General features: G+C 38.3%; 1 protein-coding gene across 2 annotated transcripts in view; it reads right to left on the bottom strand.

Annotated features, from left to right (window-relative positions):
- Positions 1-19,788, bottom strand: part of RAB3IP (RAB3A interacting protein) — a 34,337-nt gene extending 14,549 nt beyond the window's left edge. Inside the window, exons 1-5 of one of the 2 annotated variants that reach the window (XM_005142574.4) lie at positions 19,731-19,788; positions 10,324-10,598; positions 9,851-10,112; positions 2,955-3,050; positions 344-421 (exon numbers count right to left, since the gene is read on the bottom strand). In XM_005142574.4, coding sequence (XP_005142631.1) covers positions 344-421; positions 2,955-3,050; positions 9,851-10,112; positions 10,324-10,574 — 687 coding nt within the window. In that variant the 5' untranslated portion in view covers positions 10,575-10,598; positions 19,731-19,788. Of the gene's footprint in view, positions 1-343; positions 422-2,954; positions 3,051-9,850; positions 10,113-10,323; positions 10,599-19,730 lie in introns of those variants that run through there. The other variant, XM_031043280.1, reaches the window with a different exon arrangement.
- Between the last annotated feature and the right edge of the window lie 3,815 nt (positions 19,789-23,603).

Genomic DNA, 23,603 nt, shown 5'->3' with positions numbered 1-23,603 from the left:
AAAATATTGTAGTAGGCTATGAATATGTGAAATTATTTAACATAATTTCCAGTTATCTTTAGGTCAATTCAAGACTTTTATCTTGCAACAGTACTAAGAGGCAGATGCCTATGCAATTGCCTACAGTAGTAACACTGGCTTGCTATGCACTTTGCTAGCTACCTGATGCTGAAACACCAGTTATGTCCACAGGTTTTAGCTAAGAATATGTCAAGGCAACACAAAACATCATTATGTTTTAATAATGTACATATGTTACGCACTATTTACATCTTAATGATTCACACTTTAGATTTATAACCATATGAAAAGACAAAGCAAGCAAGCTAGAAAAAACACTTACCTTTCCTTGTGCTTCTTTTAACTGTTTTTCTGCTGCAGCTTGTTTGACATTAGCTTCTTTAACCATTCTGTGTGCTTCCTAGAAAAAATATTTAGCTAGTGTAAATGCTTTACACAAATCTACAAGATCCAGTAAAAAAAATAAAAAAACCCACAAAAAAATCCCAACCCCAAAATAAGGACACACACTTTTGCTTCACAGAGGCTACTTGTAAACAGTAAGTTGTGCAACAACCTTGATGATAATTACATACCAAAAAATACCTACAGATACATCATTTTTATCACTTGGATTCATCACTGGCCCACAAAGTTTCTTCTCCTTGATCCAAAGCCCAGATTCAGAAATTCAGCAACTCCACCCATCCCTCCTCCAGTAGGAACAATACCTGTCATGAACACTAGGCTCCATTCATACTTCAGTGGCTGACAAGTCAAGTTCCTTGACCCCCAAGAGAGAGACTCAACCAGTAGCAACAAAAGCAACATGGGCACAGTTGCACATTCAAAAGAACTTCTCCCTTCTTCTATCCAGAATAACCAGTTTTAATCAACTGTGAATTTCTACATTAAGGAACTGGTCAAACAACTATAACATCTGTATTCTTACCATCAATAAAACAGACAAAGCAACAGCTAAAAATAGCTTGTGGGTTAATAAACATTTCTTAAGTAGAAGAGAAAATGCACTAAAGCCCAATCAAAGAAACAAGGCTAAGCCAATCATGAAGCAAGCATAAAAGGACTGGAGATTTTTTAACATCCTTTCACCTCATACCTCTAAAACTTTAGTCTGCATAAAGTATTTATTTAGGCTCTGATCCATCAGTTTGCACCTGTGATCATATTACTCTTTTTACTTAGTACTTAATGAAGGCAACAAAGACTGAAAGATCAGAGCCATCAACTAAATTATTTGGGATAAGATCCTTCTCATATCTGTAAAGCGCCTAGCACGTATCTGGACGCTATATAAATAAAACAAAAAAGTTCATACATCAACATACCAGAAGATTTGGCTCCCACTGGCATACAACACAGCTGTATAATATGCGTTTGTAAAATTCTCTTAAGTAACAACAGACACATGCAGGAATGGGAACATACACATTTATACAATGTGTACAAATACATTTAACATTGAGCATGCAGTTTCTGCGTAGTGATGCACCTTGGAAAGCAAAGCATGTTACAGTGCTATTACAGTGTAATAATGAAATATATACATCCAGCTGTGCAAGACAAGTCTCAGTCCTCCATTGAGATGCATTAATATAAGCTGTAGCATATCCACCTATATGGTCATTGAAACTAGTGGGATTCAGAGCAGAACGTGAATTCAAGAGCTGTAGGTCCCAGTGCAAAAATCAAGAAGCCTTAACACTGTTGTCAATGCCTCTTAGTGAAATCAAACCACAAAAGAAAATTCAAGTGACATGCTCACAACAGTTCTAAATAATTAAAACTCAATATTGTATTTCAAATATAGCTTTCACAAATTGATACATTGTTCTAAGTTATGATGTATCATTAATATAAAACTTCACTGATATTTTTATGCCTCTACAGTTAAACTACCTGCCCAACATCTTCCTCTCCTCCCAACATACACAAGCATTTATGCTAAAAAGTATCTTTTCAGTCTCCCATTTATTTTCTACACACAGGAACTGCTTCATATTTTCAGTAACTCTGCCCTACCAGGATGATGAAACAAAATGCACTGCCAACCCACAGAGCAGTTTGTAATTTGGTTTTTGAGTGTCAGTACTTTCAAGGTTTTAATAGCATTTTTATACCAATACAACATCATAAGTTTAAATACTGCTTCTAAAACATACTTCATGTTTTATCTTTATGCATATGCTGAAAATGGTAAGCTTATAAATCATGTTTGGATTATGAAATTTATTCTGACAGTTATAGGTATCACAATTTAGCCTCTAGGCATTTCTAAATATTCCTGTGACAAAATGAGAACTGATCCTGCTACAAGTGTAGATTTAAGATCGGCTTTTTTGGTGTACTACAAGCTCACAATCTTTGCTGGCATTTCTCAAATGAAAAGGTCCCACTTAAGGTTCAGACTTCTCACTTGGTAACCAGGTTTCACCCCAGTACATTACTCAGTATTAATGTTTCTTATCAACTCTGTGGGAGTAGCATGCTGCCAGACCCAAAATTCAAAAGCTGAGCATGGTTATGTACTTGGTACCTCCATTGATCTGGAACTACGTTATTTTTTTATTTAGTCACCATGGCAACCCCAAATTTAGCTCTTATCTAGATAGCCCTGTTGTCAGACAGAGAAGCTGTCTCAAAATAGTTATGCCAAAAAAACAAGCCTATATAGTTTTAAGCTTTATGATATATTTTTGTTATTTTCTTAATTTTGCATCTAGGCAGATTGACAGGCTCAACAAGGCCCCTTGCATCTAAGTGGAAAGTCTGCTGTTTGCTCTTCAGTCTCTGCTTCAACACACCCAGGTCTTCAGGACACAAATCCTTTTATAAGTTTATTGCAATAAAATTCAGCTTACAATATACTGATTCTATATAAAACAACTGTCTTGGCTTCCTTTAAGTATATCACATGGAAGACTCCAACAAACCTCAAACAGACTAGCTGTAAGTTCTTCCAATTCCTGTCCAAGTTGATCTCGCACTTTAGAAAGCCTTTCACATTCTTCATCTTTTAACTTCAGCTCCTATGGAAAATTGAAAGTTATTTATTCTGACTTAGAGCAATAATTTGGCCTTTTAAAGCTAATACCACAGAGGGAGAAAAAGGAAAAATAAGAAGAACATAAACCTTTGCTAAACAAAGCCTTTCAAAATATTCATCTTAACACTAGAAGCAATTAAATTAATGCTGCACATACATAGCTATTCCTGCTACATGGAAACATACCAGACCGATCTAAAGTATCTCTAAGCTAGACAAAAGCATTTCCAAAATATTCTAAAGTAAAAAAAGCTTTTTTCCTGGAAATACAGAAGACTAAAGTCACTTAAAATATAGAACAAATTAATTACTGGGATAGACAGAATAACAGTTCTGTGTATCCACTCCTTAACAGACACTTAAAGAAAGTAATCCTTTAAAAAGTAAATAAATAAACAAATAAATAAATAAATAAATAGAAAAGCTTTGTCTCAAGGCAATACCCACTTCTAAAAGAATCTTAAAACACATTGTACTATATAGTCTCCTGTGTATCTCCCTGCAACCAATACAATTCCAAAATCATACTGTAATCATATCCTTGCTCTCATTTATGCAGATGTAAAAATCAAAATAACAAAATTAAAAATGTTATTTGTCTACACCACTAAAATTTGACTGAAGAAGGCCTGACCATACCACTTTTAAAGTAAGATTTTAACACAGATTTGGCAGTATAACGGTTACAAAGACCCAATCTCATTTTCCACTGTCCCAAGCCTGAGGGGAAAGTGGGGTAACTTGCTGAGAAATACAAAAGTTCAACAAGAAATTTTAAAGGTTTCCTCTCTCCTCCCCCAGCCATTAAAACCTGGACTATCTTGGAAGAAAGAGAAGGATGAAGAGAAAAAGGGAAAGAAAAGCAGCAGACAGCCAATTCTGACCTTGCAAGCATCTTTTCTTTTTTTTGGCCATAACTCCCCTCCCATCCCTTCTATTTCTTCATTGTCCTCTTTTCCTCCTGCCAAGCTAGCTAGTACACTACCGTTACTCCTGAAACGCAGGACCCAAGCCTGTCACTGACATGTTAAAGACACCAAATACAGTCTAACAATGATTTGGTTTGAAAATCTCCAGAAACAAGTAAAGAAAACAGCTGCCTTCAGAAAACTCTGGGGGGCCAGTCACTACGGTGTCATAAGGAAGCCCACATGGCAGCTTCCCTTGTGTTTCTGTGAGATGGTCAGTATTTCTCCCAGATTCCTTATGCTGAGTAATGTTGTACACAACAATGCAGGAAACAACATCTTGCCTCGCAGCATGCTGGTATTATTGCTCTCAATTTCTGCAGTGAGACTGGCAATAGATTTCCTAACAGATGAAGGGTTCTGTTTGACTTCAACTCCTAAATTTGTGTTTAAAGACTGCTCTAGACTCATTTAGCATTATTTCTCCCTTCTTCTATCTGGTTTTAACTTTGGGCACTTTGACTGATTTTTAGTCTAGTTTGCTTTTTTTTTTTTTCTTTCTTTCCATAGGCAACCTTTTAACTACTTCAAAAGTACCATTTCTTTTTTCCAAAATCACTTTGTTTTTTTTCAAACATGGTACTTCTCAACTCTTACTTATTAGCTACTGTTCTGCACACAGTGACCTAACTTACAGAAGAATTAAAAGGCAGCAAAATAGCAGCAGATGGAGGGGAGAGAAGAAAAAAAGGAATATAAAATGCCAAAGGAAAAAAAAATGGAAAAAAGAAAAGGGAAAAAAATAATAAGGAAACAAAATTTAATTAACCAATATTGTGTTGGTTTAAAGTATTTCCCACATAAAGTATGTGGTTTAACAAGAACATAAAAGATTCTGATGCAAAATGTTTAAAGCTCAAGTTTCATGTGCTCCTATAAATGCAGAGAATACAGCCAATATATTTCCTTTGTTTTCCTTCACTTATTTGTAAGAAAAATGCTACATACACATCAATACATCTTAAAAGGAGATTATACTAGTATTCAGTTCAAGAGTTATCAAATTCACATGACAGAACTACCCCAAGTTCACTTCTGGGCAACTACTATCAATAGAGTATTTTAAGTGAAATTGTTACAGTTTTGCCTGCAACTGGAAAGATTTGGGGAGCTCGGATTAAAATTTAGGCAGACAAGTAAAGCTGCTTAATGAAAACAGAAAAGAGACATCACCAGTTAGTTTGCTACACATAGCTGCTTAGCTAGATTTGTCAAAGCCTGGGCAAGTTTCCATGGCATGATTCAGGAGGAGCACAACATAACATTTCATTTTGCCAAGCAAGTTTAATAGCTTGGGGTTTTTTAAGCAGGGCAGAAATAAAGAGTGCCCAAAGCAAAAAGCTTAGCAGTTATTATTAAAAACATTACTACTGCCTGTGTCTTAAAGGCATTACTGGAAACTACCTACCCATACACAATAGAGAAGCAGAAAAGACAACTGAGTGTGCTAGACTCATCCATACTGCAATCCTTTCCATATTACTGTTCTGGAAAAGTAACTAAATGAAGATGATTGGCACAACACACACAGTTACCAAAACAGGTAATAAAAAAATTAACTTGCATGTAAAAAAAACCTCCTATATCAAAGAGTCATATTATTGCTTATTTCACTTTAATCTTCACAGACTACAAGGTGGGTCTTTAGACAGAACCAGTGAGAGAAGGAATGCAAATTACTGCTTCAAAACCATTTCTATTTTAAATTCTAGTAAGGAAATCAGCCTGAATGAAGTTCAACAAATTAACTAAATCAGACCTAAATGCAGAAGACCATGGAAGGAACAAAGAGTTTCTATAGATATGACCTAAATCAGAATTGTAGGCCACTGCCAAATTCTGAAGCTGCCGACAAAGTTTGTATTTATATTAGAATGCATCTCTATTTAACTGGTCTTCACTTAGCACTCAAGTCAAACAAGATGCGGAAAAACTAGTCCATTGCAACCACATTTACAATGTTATCTGATGTGACAGAAGGTCCAGGATAATGGAATTAAAAAAGAAATATCTACTTCAAATTCTGTATCAACACACGTGATCTGAAGACAAGAGATCAAATAGTATTGCTTTGTTTCTGAGATGAAGAATGCATACAGAAATTGAAACCTTTGAAAAAAAATAACTAGATCTGAGGGGATCAGGTTCTTCAACTACATTGAAATTTACAATACATGAGAATCACTGTATCAGTGTGGAAAAAAACTCTCAATTTCACTCTAGTAGGCAAATACTAGTAATTTAGATTCTACTACAAAAAGTCAAACATAGTTTTCACTTGTTACCAACAAGCCTACAGATTTTACTCTGAAGACTGAGAAGCATAGAATTCATTCTCAAACCAAATACAGTATTTGCAACCAATATCCCTAGGAGACTGGTCTTTCCTCATCAGAGGAGGGGACTAACCATCAGTGACAGCTGATAATCTCAACACTCCAAGAGAAAACACATCAACAGAGAAACCAAAGTTTCTCTCTTAGTCATGGATGGCATCATTACATTGACAGTTTGATCCATGAGGAAATAACTTCAGGGTCACATCACACAAAAATTCAAGGAAAACATGACTATGAATGGCCATAACTCAGAAACTACAAGCAAGCTATCCAAAATATATGCAATGTGTTGGTTATTTAAGATGAAAAGCAAACAAAAGGCATTCCTTCGGGACTTGCACATCAGGAAACACCATGTATCATATTACCACCATTATTCTCTCAGATGTTAGCTACATGTGGTTGATCCACCTTCAGTAACCACAGTGACACAGCTCAATTTAGATATGGCATAAAAACTGAAAATGCAGAGATACCAGGAGCTAAGGCTGCAGGCATAGAATCACCAAGCTTTTTAACACCTTCTCAATTTTCCTGAAACAGGATAGTAGCAAAACAAAGAGAAAGGTTCTAATTATCTAAAGCAAGGGCTATTCAGCTCCACTTCATAGAATATAGCCAGAAATTAAGCCTTCAGTAGGGAGGGAGCAGCCAAAATTTACCTGCATGGTCTCAACAAAGAGTGAAAAACTATCATTTTAATTAAGGAAGCATTTTAAGGCAAAAGTATGTCCAATCTTACATGCTCCATCAGTATAGAATGCTGCCTTGCTGTTACCTCTGACCCAACTTTTCTCCCATTCTTAAGACATGATTTGGAGCTGCAACTGACCTAGACTGAACTAAAAAGTGAACTTCCTGTCATCGGGAAACATACTTTTTTTTTTAAAAAAACAATTTTGCCAACAGTGCTGTTCATGAAGAAGTGAAGTCTGTTCTCTGAAATATAAGGCATACATATAAAGAAGGGGAAAAAAAGAATAAATCTTTAGTCTATTCCTGACTAGTTTCTTCAAGAACCATACTTAACGTATACACACCATACATATATTCTCCAACATAAAAAAACTGAGAGTGTATTAATAAAAAAGTCACATTCCAAGCAGAGACATGGAAAAAAAATTAGACAGTGGATCCCTAAGCTTTAAAACTCCCATTTCCTTTCTACTTCCCTTTCTGATTGCAACAGTGACAAATTCAAATCAATCCTTAATGCATATTACAATAGCATACAGTTTGGGTAAGAAATTTGGAGTAAATGAAAAATGCAAGATAGCAAATTTGTGATTACTTTGGTCGCTCCTGGGAAGTCTAGTCAGTTAGGTTTCCAGGCTCAATGAGCTTACAAAATTCAAGAGCAAACTGTAATTCTCATTTTTCGCATCGTTCCTAACAAGCAGCACAGAGACTTACAGAGAATTTAAAACCAGCATGCAAAAAACAACCAGCTATACAAACAACCTATTAATTATATCTGTACAGATTTTTAAACCACATACTCATCAATAAAAGTGAAAAGACTTGGAAACCATAGAATCTAAGAATGGTTTTGGTTGGAAAGGACCTGAAAAGATCATCTAGTTCTACTTCCCCTGCCATGGGGACACCTTTCACTAGACCAGGTTTCTCAAAGCCTTATCCAACCTGGCCTTGAGCGCTACCAGGGATAGGGCAGCCACAGCTTCTCTGGGCAACCTGTTCTAGTGTCTCACTACCCTCTCAGTAAAGAATTTCTCCCCGATATCTAATCTAAATCTACCCTCTTTTGGTTTAAAACCATTCCCCCCTTGTCCTATCACTAAATGCCCTTGTAAAAAGTTCCAAGTTTAAAGACTGCATGACATACTGAATATCACACAGCAGGCAAAGCCTTATGTGAACAGCCATGACTTTTGGCAGAAAGCAATCAGAGATGAATTAGGGATAGAAAAAATTAGTCCTCATACAGACAGCGGAACAAAGTAGACATTACAGAAGAATAGGGTTTATTGTACAATCTGCAAAGAGTCCTGCTACAATTCCTGTGTTACTCAGCAATTCTGAAACAGTACAAGTTTAGGAAGACAAGCAGACAAAAGCTATCCATCAAGTAACACTGGTATGAATCAACCTGATGGGTTGAGAATTAGCAAGACCTTTGACATCAGCAGTCTCAAGTTAGTGTTGAATTACTTTTGTTACAAAGGTCCAAATGGTTTGAAAACATGTGACATGCAGTTAATATGTCCTAGCAGCCTTAATGGCATTTCCTTAAAAACAACCTCAAATTTCAGTGTGAAATAGGAAACACTGTGATATACACAGTGAGATAGTGATATATACTGGAGTAAGATTTTCAGATAAATCCAAGGTAACAGTAGCAAATCTGAGGTTTTGAGAACATATACTCCAGTACAGTCAGAAGCCAGAAGAGTTTTTCTGAAGTTTAAACTTTAATTTGCTCTTACTTTATAAGGTTCCGAGTTTAACTGCTAGGATTATATATTCACATGCGAGGTCCTAAAACTTAATTCAGGTTAATATTTCCTTTCAGTGGTCAAACACTAAAGCAAACAAACACACTAGCAAAGTAAGCAACTACTCAGCAATAAAACAATCAACAGAATAATTGATGTTAGAATCCATATTTAACACTAACAAGTACAAATGCAACTATGACAGAAATGATGACTACATTCAACAAGATGAGGTAACAAACAGAGGAAAACAAGTTCAAATACAAGATAGGATGAGCTTAAATCTAAACAAGAATGGGATCATTGAGAGGAGAGGAAAGGGCACAGATACAAATAGCACAAAATCTACTCAAACATTAAAGCACAGGGATGTTAAAATTATAAAAAATAGCTTTGCATTTATATAGCACCATCCATCCAAACAAGACAAAGCGCTTTACAAATATTAATGAATTGAGCCACAGTGTCGTCAAAGGTATCCATATTAAATTTGAAGTGTGGTGTAACAGTGATCTAAAGAACACCAGTGACAGCTTTATTGCTTCTTTCCTAGGCAGGCATTTCCCTATGAAATATCACAAGTACCCCTCTTCTAAAGCACTTCTGTATTCCATGAAACATGCTACACTTTTACACTCTGGGAGAAAAACGACTTGAGAGGTATAATCAGCATCTATAAATACTTATACAGTAACAATGGAATGACAGAAAATTATTCCTATTCTCAGCTGGCAGAATGAAGGAATGGTCTACATTTCAAAGAAAAACCACATTTAACCAGATATTGCAGCAAAAGCTTTCCATGGTTAAGTAACAGCAGCACTACAAAAAATACATTATCAAGCAATAATTCTAAAACATTAGCACCGCACATTCAGAAAACTTTACATAAAATAATTAAATCCTAATAATTCTAAGAGAAATTAGTATACTTGACTGCACCTTCTGGCTCATCTAGCATTCTGCAGTATTAAAATCACTGAAGAGAGAAAAAACAGGAGACAAGACAACAAGCCTTACCCTCTGAGCTTTTGCAAGTTCTTCTTTCAATCGTTCATAGCCCTTTTCTCTTACTTCCAGTACAGATGGGCTCCGTAAGTGAGATAAACTGTCTGTACTCAACCCAAAAATATCTTCATTTCCTTCAGCAACATCTGCTACTGTAGCACCCTGCAAAAACTCCCTCTCTACGTTATTGCTCTCCTTTCTGGAATTACTGTGATTGAATGACCCACTCTGGGGTCCAGAGGTAGAACAAAGTACTGTGTCGGTAACATTGATGCTGTAAAGAGAGTGATAATTTTTTTTTATTTATAGAATACATGAAGAAAAAATATTTTAGAAATAGCAGTAGCAGTGTTGAATATACCATTATGGACACAATTTAATATTACAACATTTTAAGTAGAATCACAATTATATCTTTAGTAAAACAAATAGTTTATATACAACAAACATCAGCAATTTAAATAAAAAAAACACACAGAACTTACCTGACACCTGATACTTCCCCACAATTTAGTTGTCTGGGAGATGAATAAACAGGTTGCGTGGGAAGATCAGAAACATTTAATGCATTGGGTTGGATTGGTGTGGAGGACACAACAGAAGGATGTGGTCGATAGATAACACTAGGTGAGGTAGTCTGCTCCTGAGTCCCTGGCTCATTTACTCCAAGAAGATCTGGTGTAGTAGGCGAAGCGAGGTTCACTTCATGAAAGCCTTCCAAGGGATCACTGGCCATAATAAAAGCCTCATCATACGAAACCTTGAAGTAAATAATCATATTATCAGAATGCAAAAAAGAAATACTACATTATATCTGAAAACGATATGAATTAAATTAAAAACCACTTAGACAAATCTGTTTAAAACACTTCTTGATATGATAGAAACTCTGGACTAATCTTGCAAAAGTACAAACTTCAACCACCAAAAATGTTTTTCCACACATTACACTGTTGAGCCCAGATCTAATAGTGGACCCCACATCTAAATGGGATGATGACATCATGAACATGATCTATATCGTAAGACAAAGCCATCTTCCATATAGCCTAAAACTGTTTTGTATCAAAACACAAATATATTACATTAATGAAAGAGAGGTAGACCTGGGAAACAGTAAGATAAAGAAACAAAAATAGTAATCTTAAAACCTAAAGCTTCCGCTTTTAATCTCAACAAAGCAAATAATCTAGAGACAGAAATCAGTGAACCTTCAAGTAAATTGCAGTCCATAGTGATTTCGGTTAAATTATACTTCTAATATGGTAAGAGTTCATAGAAATGACTGAACTAAACAAAATATTTATTGAGTGATCTCATCTATTTCCTGGCTTCAGTGGATACATTCATAACCTTAAGAATTATGTCTCTTTTCAAAAACAACTTGACAATTACTTTACAAGGGGAAGGAGGGAAGACCCTGCACCTTTCAGAAATACATAAATTATTGTGAAATATTAATTTGTTGAAAATCTATTTGTTTATTTTCTAGAATATTAACAAAGCAAGTGTATATTCATATTTAGTCAGCAGTAGCACCTGAAAAATTCTGTTTTGAAGTTCTGTGGTGTAAAAACCTGTTATTCTGTTTGAATAGAAGACTTGATGGGTCTTTCTAATGAAGAAACAGCTAACCTCACTTGGAGTACTGTGTACAGCTCTGGTGCCCTCAACATAAAAAGGACATGGAACCCCTGGTTCAGAAAGTCCAGAGGAGGGCCATGAGGATGATCAAGGGGCTGGAGCACCTCCCGTATGAAGACAGGCTGAGAAAGTTGGGACTGTTCAGCCTGGAGAAGAGAGGGCTGCATGGAGACCTCACAGCAGCCTTTCAGTATCTGAACAGGGTCTTATAAGGATGCTGGGGAGGGACTGTTCATTAGGGACTGTAGTGGTAGGACAAGGAGTAACGGGTTCAGACTTAAACAGGGGAAGTTTAGATTAGATATAGGGAAGAAATTCTTTACTGTAAGGGTGGTGAGGAACTGGAATGGGTTGCCCAAGGAAGTTGAGAATGCTCCATCCGTGATGGTGTTCAAGGCCGGGCTGGACAGAGCCCTGGGTAACATGGTTTAGTGTGAGGTGTCCCTGGCCATGGCAGGTGGGTTGGAACTGGATGATCTTAAGGTCCTTTCCAACCCTAACTATTCTATGATTCTACGAGGATGTGTATTTAATACACCACATGATTAACTGACGATGACAACTGCCATCATAGTATCATACCAAAAATACATTACAGGTAAAAAAAATACTAAGAATTGACAATTTAACTGACAGTATCTCTTATTTTTTTTAAAATTCTGGACGTTCTTATAAGATCAACAGAAAACAACAAATTTGTACAACGCACAAATTTTACAAGCCTCAACAGAACGCTGTTTTACAACCATTTATCAGAGATCACAAAAATCTTTGCATGATTCCAAACTATGAATTGGGAATAGTATGGAGAAATTTGTGAAGGAATTACTTAGCTGTGATTATTCACTGCAAAAAAACAAAACCAAAAACCACACGTTTTCCACGTTATATAAATAAATGAGAAAATTAAGGCTTTACAAAAAAACATACAAAAAAAGAATTGTAGCATCCAACTGAAATAATAAATTGCATTTTACAGAGAAATCTGCTTGGATTTTAAAACTGAAATCACAAGGCAGAGAGAAGACCTAGAAAGATGATGGTCAGAACCATGAAGAGATAATGCCATCAACTTACAAGTACACCCAGTTACCCACTTCATAAAACATAGACAACACCAAGAAAGGAATCCCCAGATTAGCATATGCAATCATGTTTTAGTTACAGCAATACTTTTTGATCATCTTAAACTCAAAGAACACTTCAAAACTGATTTGCAGCTCAAGTATTACGCTGTCTATATACCCATGTTAAACAAGTTGCTTTACCACATTATCAGGTACACATGGAAGACACTCATTTGTTCAGACAGCAAGAATGCCATTAATTTTTCTCTGTCCCTGCTAATTGCTCCCACAAAAAAAAAGAAAAAAAATCACCTTTAAGAAACTGCCCAACTTAAGGGACAAAAAGGACCTCACATTAATAAAAAGGAACAGTTTGGGCCTTGGTTGGTTTTTTTTTTTTTCAGCAGGAAATCATATACAGAAATTTGTTTTATTTTGAGCTACCAACAGCAGTTGTACAAACATAATTTACAGAGAAAAACACTGTTAGTTTTGTGCTTTGAAGCTTTTCTACATAACACAGAAATTAACAGCTCATGTGGTAAGTCCGAAAAACATTACTGTTTTCCCTATACTTCTTAACTATTATAAGCATTATAACTAAAGTTGTATGTAATGATAAAGCCTTATTAATTTGTTGAGTCAACAAATTAAAATGGCAGCACTGCTGGAGCTACAAGACACTTCTTCAAGGTTAAATTTCAATAATGTTTTCAGCCCTACAGTGCAACTATTACATGTGGTTTACATTTAGAAAACTAAAATACATCTTCAAAACACAAAATTGCAGAAACAGTTCTTTGAAGTTCATTAGCCCAGTTGAAAAATACCCACCTTGCTAGTCTCAAAGTAAGGCTCACATCTACACAAATACATTTGCTTTCATTGTTCCCACCACCAAGTAAGCCATACCCAATACTACTCTACTGGCAATACCACCAAGATGTTCCAGCTCTTTGGATTCCAGTCATTACCATTAACAGAAGATGCAGGCTTCTGAATAGGGATGTCGAAAGGCTACCTGGATGCCTTGGCCTTTTCTATGCCTACAGCACCTAGGAAAGTGTACCAAAAACCATCCAACAGAAGCAGAGATTGAGAATACAGCTGAGAGCAAAACATGAACAACTCTTCTGCCACATCTTCCCCTCTGTTGACCAGTTTTCATGTTTTCATGCCAAGTTTGAAACACACATTCCTAGTACCACTGAAAACTCACAATCTGACTTGACATTCAATTATGGTACCTTAGTATTTTGCACCACCAGTATCACTGGTTGTTTTCAGTTGCATACCCCCTTGGGCTGAAATTTTCTAGGAAATCTTTTTTTCCCCCAAATCAATTTTTTTAAAAAACACTATTTAGCAATTTCCAAGAAAAAAAGACTCAGGAAAACTTATTTGTCAATTTTTAATATACCTTACACAACAGCCCTACACAAACCTTAGGGCTGTTTGTAGGAAATGCTTTAAGTACATCAGATAAATTATAAGACCAAGGATCTTATACCATTCTGTATCTTTATGATAATTTACACAAATTCAGTTATGTTATGAAATGCACGAAGTCATGCTGGCTCACACAGAGAAAAATTATTAGAAGCCTGCTTAACTTCCAAATGCTTATACGCATTTCTAGCTCCCCCTCCAGACCACCATATCAATCTGATAAGTGAAGTAGTTATGTCTGTAAAAATAATTAAACAAATCTATCCCATCTACATGCTCCTACTCCTATGAGAAATGTTCCACTTCTTTCCTACAGCTTTCCCACCTAACCTGCAGTGTTTTCAACAGTTAAAAAAAAAAGTCTATGGCATTTTATTTACAAGACCATCACCCTGCTATTACATTAAGCATCAATCTCAGCCTAAAGAAAACTAAGATTTATGAGTAAATGCATAACTTCACGGTTATCAGAAAACAAGCTCTTTCTGCTACACTAAGTAAAAAAGTTATACAAGTTATTCCTGGCAGAGCTGAAAATAAAGTCCCTCAGCTAAACTTTTCCCATAGCCTGTCAAATGGGCACTCATAAGCATACCATCTGTGTAAAACACTTTCCATTCACAACATTTTTCCTTCCTAGCATTACTTCTCACTTCGCAGGGAGCAGGCAGAAGCTGGGTACACCATCCATACAAGACAAAGAAGCCCATATTAAACATCTCAGTTTCAAGACCCACCATCACCATTACCTTGTTATCCAGACATCAGCTGAACACACATTATGCACTAAAGAAACCAAACATTAATGCAAAAAGCTAGGCAGTCCAAAAAATAAAAGTTCTCTTTCGGGAAAGAACTCTTCAAAGTAATGGTAAATAAAAGGAAGGAGGGGAAAGAACATTAAATTTCAGTGTCATTAAAGGTTATGGGCTTTGTTAAGGCTTGGAGTGGGGGTTTCATATTATTGACTAAGGCAGCAGTGAACAGCCTTGCTGTGAAGGAACATGAAGCACATGGTATGCAGAGAGCTTTTACTATGAGCCAAGCTGACAGTGTGTAAAAGAACCACAGTGTTGGCACAGCACTCTACAGTAGTACTTCTGCTACTGTGAACATAAACTGATATTCTGACATTTCAGGGCATCACACTTATTAAACAAAATTGTGAATTTTCTTAATACTTTTTGCACCACATTAATACATGGTGAAAGTTTGGAACAGCATTCGTGCCTGCCAAATACATGATTATGTTTCTCTTAGTTGATAGCATGCAATTTGGATGACGTACAAAATTCAAGTAGTGCAATAAATCAGGATGAACCACCAAAATAATTTCCTTATACTTTCATCTGGAAATAATGCAAATTTGGTGGAAGCTGTCAAAATGTTGCAACATTTTACCTTCCATTGCCCCATTTGCACTGCTGACTACCCACATAACTGCATGAGGAAACTATGCCCAAATTGTTATTTTATCTAAAGAAAAACACACTACAAAGAAAACATTTTAACAACAGACACTTTAACACATTTCTACAGCTTCTAATAGGAATCAAGAACTGCAAATATTTTCAGCAGCAGTCAAATCAAACTGTTTAATGTAATTTTCCTCTACTGTAAGAGGGGTCCAGCTACTTGCCTGAATGAAAGCAGTCAATAGTAAACATTTAAAAGCTCCCTGGAAAGCTGTAACTTGTGTTGGCTTTTGATAAGGAGGGGTGGGGGAAAAAAAAAAAAAAAAAAAGTATTGTTGAAAACTGTCTACTACAAACTCTGGAGTTCATCTTTCACATATTGCTTTTAAGTGCAAAACAGGCTGAAGATGACAAGTTTGAACAATCTCCTGTTATAGCCTGTTTAAAAGCAATGCCAGTGCCAAACATTTCACACATTTAAAAAAAAAAAAAAAACAAAAAAAAACCTCATTTTTAGCTTTAATAGTAAAGAGCACCATCATAACAGAATGGTTACCTGCTCGTGTGTGTGTGTAAATCACATAAGGAAAAACAAGCTACTGTTTCTAAGCATTTTGATGAAAAGTAAATTCTAGTTAGCTTTTACTAAAAAAAGGTGATTCATTGCTATAGTGTTTTAATCTTCACACAGCAGGGCTTTCAAAATGTAATAAAGTCTCAAGGACTTCCTTTATTAGACTCCAATATTTGCTTTACTTAAATTGGGAGGGGGGAGAAAAGTGTATTTTTCTGTAGCAGTTCCTCTAAAGGACTAGCATCAGCCCACCATTGGGCCTGCATTCTCCTCAGTGGGTTAAAAAAAAACAAATATAATTCAAAATATTTGGCATTTTACAGTTGGGATTATAATAAGTTTTAAGCTCTAAAGAACTCCATCAGGAATTAGAGTAGTGGACTAATAAGTGGACTAATAAGACTTTTAAAGAAGCAGTTCAATTAAATACTACTATGCCATACCTATAACTACGAGATGCAAGCAAACAGCCTAAGAAGTAAGTGTTGTAACGCATATATGCACAGTAATTTAAAATTCAAAACCAATTCAGTTACAGCTATCCAGCATGAGATACTCATCAGATGTTGGCACAGGACGAAATTTGGTGGATTTTTCTTTTTTTTTTTTATAAACTGTTTTATATTTAAGCTGGGCCACAGAATCCAAGTTTAAACAGTGATATCAATGCCAGTTCATTGTACAGACACAAGTCAAGATTTGGCATAGGAATTCCCTTAAGGAGAGCAAAAAACAATTCCCACCTTTACAATGATGGAGCCTAAACTCGCAACATTTTTTATTTTTTTTAAACCAGTAAGATGCATGAAAAAAGAAAGCACTGACCTGCTCCAGTCTTTGCATATTCTACTTCTAATTTGCAGGTGACCTTACACTACATTTTACCAACAGATAGTAAATTGGGCAAGATGGTAAACAGGAGGTAAACTGTAAGCTAGGCAAGTCTACAGAATTTAAGAGCTAGTGAAACCACATTTGGTCCAACGGAATATTTTTCTATTGCAATCCCACGAGTGTTGTCATATAATGCTATGATGTGGGTCTTCTTCTGTTCTTTATTCTCACATTAGACATCTAAAACACCATTTCACACCATTTTAAAAGCAGCATGTAGTCTATGTGATAGCAAGACTTTATAGAGGATTTTTTTGTTGTGCTGAACTGATGATTAAAAAGAAAAATCGCTTTAAAACTTTATTACAAGCATATCTTCAATAAGAAAAACTAAAGTGCGGGCAGCAAGTGTCTCATAGAAACAAGCAGCACACAAGATTCTACAACCTATATTTATGAAGTGCTTGTGAAATCTATAAATAAACATGGTTTAGTCTGGCAGATAGTACACCTCTTACTACAGAAAAATCAGTGTTTTGCAAGGTAGGATACTTCAAACTTTTATTGTAAACAAGCATTCAAATAATGCTGTTCAGTTCACAGACTACCTAAATCAAGCTAATTTAACTGCAAATACAATTCTCTTTGCAGATGCTGTTCTTTTTTAAGTTAGAGCATTGTTCTGCCTTATCTTGGAAGCAACTTCAGAATCCCGTCTCAGGTTTAAGCCTGTCCACAGTGACTGTAGCATCATTCTTGCCAAGACTTGAACCTAAAGACCCTCTCATTTTCAATCAGCACCAAACAAAATTAATGAAGTAAAAATGGTCACAATTTTCATAATATGCAAAGCTTTCTAAAGGTATCTCCAAGTGCATTTAAAGAAACGGTTTCTTGATTTCTGAAAAACATGGTTAGCCTATTATCGAAGCGTCTAATGTAAGTTATAGTCAAGCTACAGTAAGACAAGATTTTAAGTGCCATATTAAAAAGGGTCTTAAAAATAAAAATCCAAAGTACACATTTCCTTTTTGGGAAAATCCATAAACATTAAGTGGAACAAACAGTGAGACCAGCTCATCTGGCATTTTACATGAATTTTACATCAAGTCAATAAAAGCTACAAAGATAGCAGCAATCTATAATCAAAAGGCTTATTATGACTGTTTCTCTACAGAAAAGAAAAAAAAATCACCTTTTAAACATAGTGCAACAAGATGGATATTTTAGCCACAGCTGTGAGGTCCACTCCCATTTGTTATTTATTAAAAGCATAATGAGAACAGTAAATTATTTATCCTTCTTTGCTCACTAGGTAACATTAACCAAGCACAGCAGATGAATGACTGCCAAGACACAAATACAGAAGGCCCAACTTTAACCCTTCCCAGAACTCATTAAAAAGATCTGTAACAAAAACAACAATAAAAACATTAAAGCAGCAAGACCTCAGGTTTTGCCCTACATTTTACCGAGGCATACAAATATTTGAACAGATGGTAGGTGTCAATACATGCTTCTAGACTGAATAACCTTACATCTGCTTCAAAAGAGAAGCTGGTAATTTCAAAGTTATGGCAAGTCTGTGGAAAATTAATTATTTTAGCTACCTAGACGATCGGTTTTGATATTTCTAATACTTTTGATATTAAGAACATGCTTACAAATGAACACAGTCGTCAAAACAACCAATGTAAAGCTTGTTACACTATCTGCAAACAGAACAGGCAACACTCTCAAATCCACGATAACACTGTTGCTTTTTGTCAGCAAGACCAGCATCGAGGGGTATCATTGAGGCTTTGGGCATTCGGTGTTCTCCTGCTTCCAGAGCCCTGTGACTCGGGGAACTAGTGGAGCATCAGCACTTAGGCAGCACAAATTTCTGCACCGCTCATCACTTGCAATCAACTCTTAACCAGAATTTCATTTCCGAGCGTCACTCTGACACATTACGAAATTCAGGGCAACTGAAATCCCCGCTGCTTAACTACGATAGCTCACAAAACTACTTATCGGCGACCAGGTATTATCTTCAATATTGCCCTAAGACCTTAATGCGACCAGTAAGGCTACCGGCGAGCACAGCTCCACAGTCCCACGAAGCAAAGCTCCCCTCCGATCCCCAACCCGCTGCGTTCGGCACCCCTCGGAGCCTCCGCTCCGGGCCTAGACGGAGGGGGGCGAAGTTCGCGGAGCCACCGACTGGCCCTGCCGCTCCCCCACGCCTCCCTCCCCACCAGCAGAGAGATCTGTAGCACCGGCTTAGCTTCCTCTCCGTACTTCAGCCACTCCAGCCCCGCCGCCCTTCCCCACGGGCCCTACACCGCCTCCCACCAGCCACCGCCGCGCTGGCAGCTCTGAGGAGAGGACGGCTGCTCCGAGCCACCGGCCCCGGGCGTGCGACTACAGCTCTTTGTCCAGCGCTGCCGGGAGTTCTCCCGCGGCAGGTGCGTCTGACACCTTCCAGGGTGACCCCGAGAACTACTCCTGCCCAGCTCTGCCTTCGACAGCGGCTGGCTCTGGGTCCAAGTGCACCCGCACAACGGGCTGCCCCCGCCGCAGGCACGCAAGCCCCGACGGAGTCGGGGGCGCCAGTGCCAGAGGCTCCCTCCCTCCGGAGACGGCCACAGCGGCACGGCACGGCCCGGGCCGCCCGCTGACCCCGCGCTCTTCCGAGGGGCACCCCCGGCCCCGGCCCCCACAGGAGACGTGCGACGGGGAAGCCCGGCCACCGCACCACGGCAAGAGGCAGCCCTCCCAGGCGTCGCTGGCTCCGCCCGCCCGGGCACAGGCTCCAGGCACGGCGGCGCCAGGCAGGTGCAGCAGCGGTAACGGTGACCCGCAGCCCGGCCAGCCGCCCCCGTCCCGCCAGCTGGGCTTCGCTGCTCAGCCCCTCCGCCACATACCTGCCGAGCCCCGGGAGAGCGGCTGCCGCCGCACCACGTCCCCTCGCACAACCTGGGGGGGGCGGGGCGCCGGGCAACAGACGCGCATGCGCACCGTCCGCAGTGGGGTGCGGGGGACAGGTGTGTGCGACCCCGCAGCCGCCACTGCCCCCTAGCGGGGTGGGGGTAACTGACCCTGGGGTACGTGGTCCTAGCCCTGGAGCCCGGGAGCAAGACTAGTCAGAGCAGCGTCCCTATATGCCCTCCTTCACCCTTGACACAAAACACTGGTGAGGGACATGCTCGGGGAGGCTTTTCCTCCACACTCATCAGAGTCATCAGGCAGTGGAGTTTCAGGAGACAGGAGGTCTGGCCAGAGACTGAGGAAAAGCAAGCATGCTGGACGGCCGGGATAGATCGGGGCAACCTCCATCCCTTCTCTGCCAGTGGTGGCAGAGCAGCCCACAGCAAACACTGTCCACGAAATCCTGTTAGATTAACTAAACTAAACACTGATAACTCAATGCTGTTTCCTTAGGGCCTGGCTGGAAAGGTACCCGAGAGTCACGGGTGACACAGAGGAGGGCACAAGTGCAGTCAGGCACCACGTTTCACAAGAAGGGAAGGAGCAAATGGACAGGCTGCAAACACTTTGTAGCATCAGGAGACATCGGCCAACATTTCTGTGCCTCCCCTGAAAGTGTTAGCTAAAACTGCTTCTGTTCAAGGGCAGGCAAGGACAGGGCTGTTAAAACTGAATGTTTTGTTGCTGTGATAAACACAAGGAAGTTAATAATTCTGTATTTAATGGCACACGTAACAAAGGCACAGGCTTACACAATTAAAAATGAGAAAATGCAATATATGCCAGTTCATTATCCACTGATTTTCATTCACAGGGCACGCACTGCTCCAAATCAGGTTCTAAGCCTGCCTAATGTATGTAATAATTAAAGACTGAACTGTAATTTATATACAGGAAACTTGTGAAATAAGGCCACATAAAGTGCAAAAAAAGATCTCACCTGCTAAAAATATGTGGGTTTACCTGCTAAAAAGATGTGGGTTTCCAGCTCTACTAGTTTGTCTGATAGACATATTACTACTGCCTCTCAACTTGGCTTGCCTATGCCCTTAAGCTGTCATTACTGCCACCCTGACACAAGCAGGGTAGCTGGGGTAATTTTCCTGCCTTTCAGAGGTTAACAACCAGCCTCAATTTTTTTCTTTTAGAAGTCCTGGTCTTTACTGTTCGGTGTTCCCTGTGCCTTTAAAAACAGTAGGCAAAATGTTTGAAAGCTGCTATAAACAGGTCTACATTTTACCTGGCTCTGATTACAGTGCCAAACAATATGCTTCCAATGACAGCAGTATTGGCTGGACAATGTACTTGCCTGGTTAGTTTCAGCTGAAGTGAGCCATGAACTGCATTGGTAAGGAACTTCAGAAAAAACTGATGTAAACAAGATCTCCTACCATTCAACAGTCAAGGAATCTAGGCCACATTCCAGTCAATAATGGAAACATTAATTATCTTGACAGCTCTCCACTGAATGGGAAAGAATCCTGTTTGTCCAGTACTACAGGACATAGCCATAGACAAATAAAGTTCTCTGTGGCATATTCACACAGCATTCACTAAGCAAGAAGTTCACTGGGGTAAAAAATAATATGACAAAGAGATGTCAAAAGGCAAATGTATCAATGCCATTCATCATTAAGTAAGTATATTAAATGTAAGTACTAAGACCTTATAAATTTCTTTTGGGTATGTAAAACTACACTTGGCTACAAGAGGGCTCAGGCAGCAAAAAATGGCTACAGAAAATCATCATCTACAGCTTTTCTGGAAACAGTTTGAAAACCTTTGAAATTATTTACTTTGCTATTACTGACATGCACTAGAACCCAAGCAGTACTCTCAGAATACAGGTTTGCCAAATTGAAAGGTTCATCAGAAAGGTCATTAAGAACATGATTGCAAAAGAGACATGCCAAGTGGAGTCAGAAGTTGAAAACAATGCATTAAGACACTGTAAACTGATAAAAGTCTATTATTAGGATCTGTAATCCTATAGTTCTTAATCCTGTACAGTGACTGTACTTAACATGAGTCTGCTGTCTTAACCAGATTAAACATCTTACATTTCAAGAAATAAAAACTATACAGTTCAAAGACGTTTGATTATGCTAAAATCAATCACCAACAGATTTATTTTGTCAAAGTGCTCCTGCATTTTGTTGTATGTAATACTTTAAAAAGTCAGGCAGTAACAAACCACAGAAAATATAATTTACATGCTTAAAATTAAAAATTAAACCAATCTGGATTAAATCCAGAGACATAAATGAAAAGTAAACTTTTTTTTTTCTTTCATCTATTTTAAAGGAGTACTTTTACCCAGCCTTTGGTTCCCTCCTGAGCTACACATCAAAGCAGGGCTGTTCCTCCAGGCATCATCATCTGGGAGCCAAGGGTAACCCCATCAGTGAGGGCCCAGTCAAGATCAGGGCTAGGGTGGTGATAGCAACAGACTTAGTCATACACCTAGTGACCATCACACAAGGTGACATGTCAAATCAAGTCCAGGATCCATCCAGGAAGTCTTACCAGGAAGAGCAAGAGACAGAACTAGACAGCTATGTGTAGAGCTACACCTATAATGTAGGCTGAATCTCCTCCAAGTAAGGAGCAAACGAGACAGACTTGCCCAAGATAAAGCACAGTCAAATCCTGGTGGCCTGGGCCTGAGCTTAAAGGGAGGCCTGGAATCCCTGCCCATAATGGGAAAATGATGGCTGAGTAAGGGCTTCAGATGAGGCTGATCAGGATGATTATGGGCTTTTAGGTCCCTCAGGTACCTAGCTACCAGGAAAACTGGAAGTCCTTTTAGAAATATAACCATGAATCACTGTTGTTCTAAGTGAGAGGAAACACTGTTGCCCGTGGAAAATGGTATACTATTTGCAGCTTTGGTGGAATAGCATATGCCATGGGTGCTGTCTCTGATTATATAGATGTAATCTGAAAGGAGGATTCAACAAAACAGCACAATGTACAAAATCTGGAGTATGGACTTCTCTGAAACCACATTTTTTCTAATGAACACTAGTATTTGCTGCTCCCATCAAATCTATTCACTCAGTTTGTTCAATCAGTTAATCTATTCCTTTTTAACTCCTTGGTGTGGTTAAATGCCCCACATCAGAAATTCCCATTCTATAGCTAGTTAGAAAGCTGGATGGGTACCTTGGCACAGACTTGGCTCCAGTAATCTGTGTACTAACAACTGGCAGTCTCACTCACATAGCTTCTCTCCAGTCATACTTGTGCAAAATGTGGTAAACATCATTGCGAACAGTTCCTGCACTGCACAGAGTCCCTCTGAACTGCATCTCTCTTGGCCCAGGTCTTCTGTTACATTTGAACCACCAAAGAGAAAGTCTTCTAGTGAGGCTGCTAAGAGTTAAATCCACTGGACCTAGGAATACTGCTTCAGGGAGTATAAAGCACATACAGACAAAGTGTTTTGGAGAAGGTAGTCCCAGACTATTGGTAGGCTTCTCTGTTGAAGGCAAGAATGCCTGCAGGACTTGAAAGAAACTAAGTACATCATTTTTCTTTGATCTGAATTTAACTAAAGTTTCTCATCTATATACAAACAAAAATGTCAACAGCTAATCAAATTTTTCCTCCTACAGGCTGGGAGAAATAAAAGAATGAGATAGTTGTTCTCTTTATAGTAGATGCTAAAACGTGTGGTGGGGGAGGATATCTCAACAATTTAATGTGCAAATAAAGCAGACAAATGATAAATTCTTATTTTCTACTTCCCTATGATACTTCCTACTTATTTCTTTTATTGTTTGTGGGTTGGTTTTTTTCCTTTATAA

The sequence above is a fragment of the Melopsittacus undulatus genome, chromosome 5, assembly GCF_012275295.1.
Source record: "Melopsittacus undulatus isolate bMelUnd1 chromosome 5, bMelUnd1.mat.Z, whole genome shotgun sequence".
NCBI lineage: Eukaryota > Metazoa > Chordata > Aves > Psittaciformes > Psittaculidae > Melopsittacus > Melopsittacus undulatus.
This window is presented reverse-complemented; position numbering and strand designations above follow the sequence as displayed.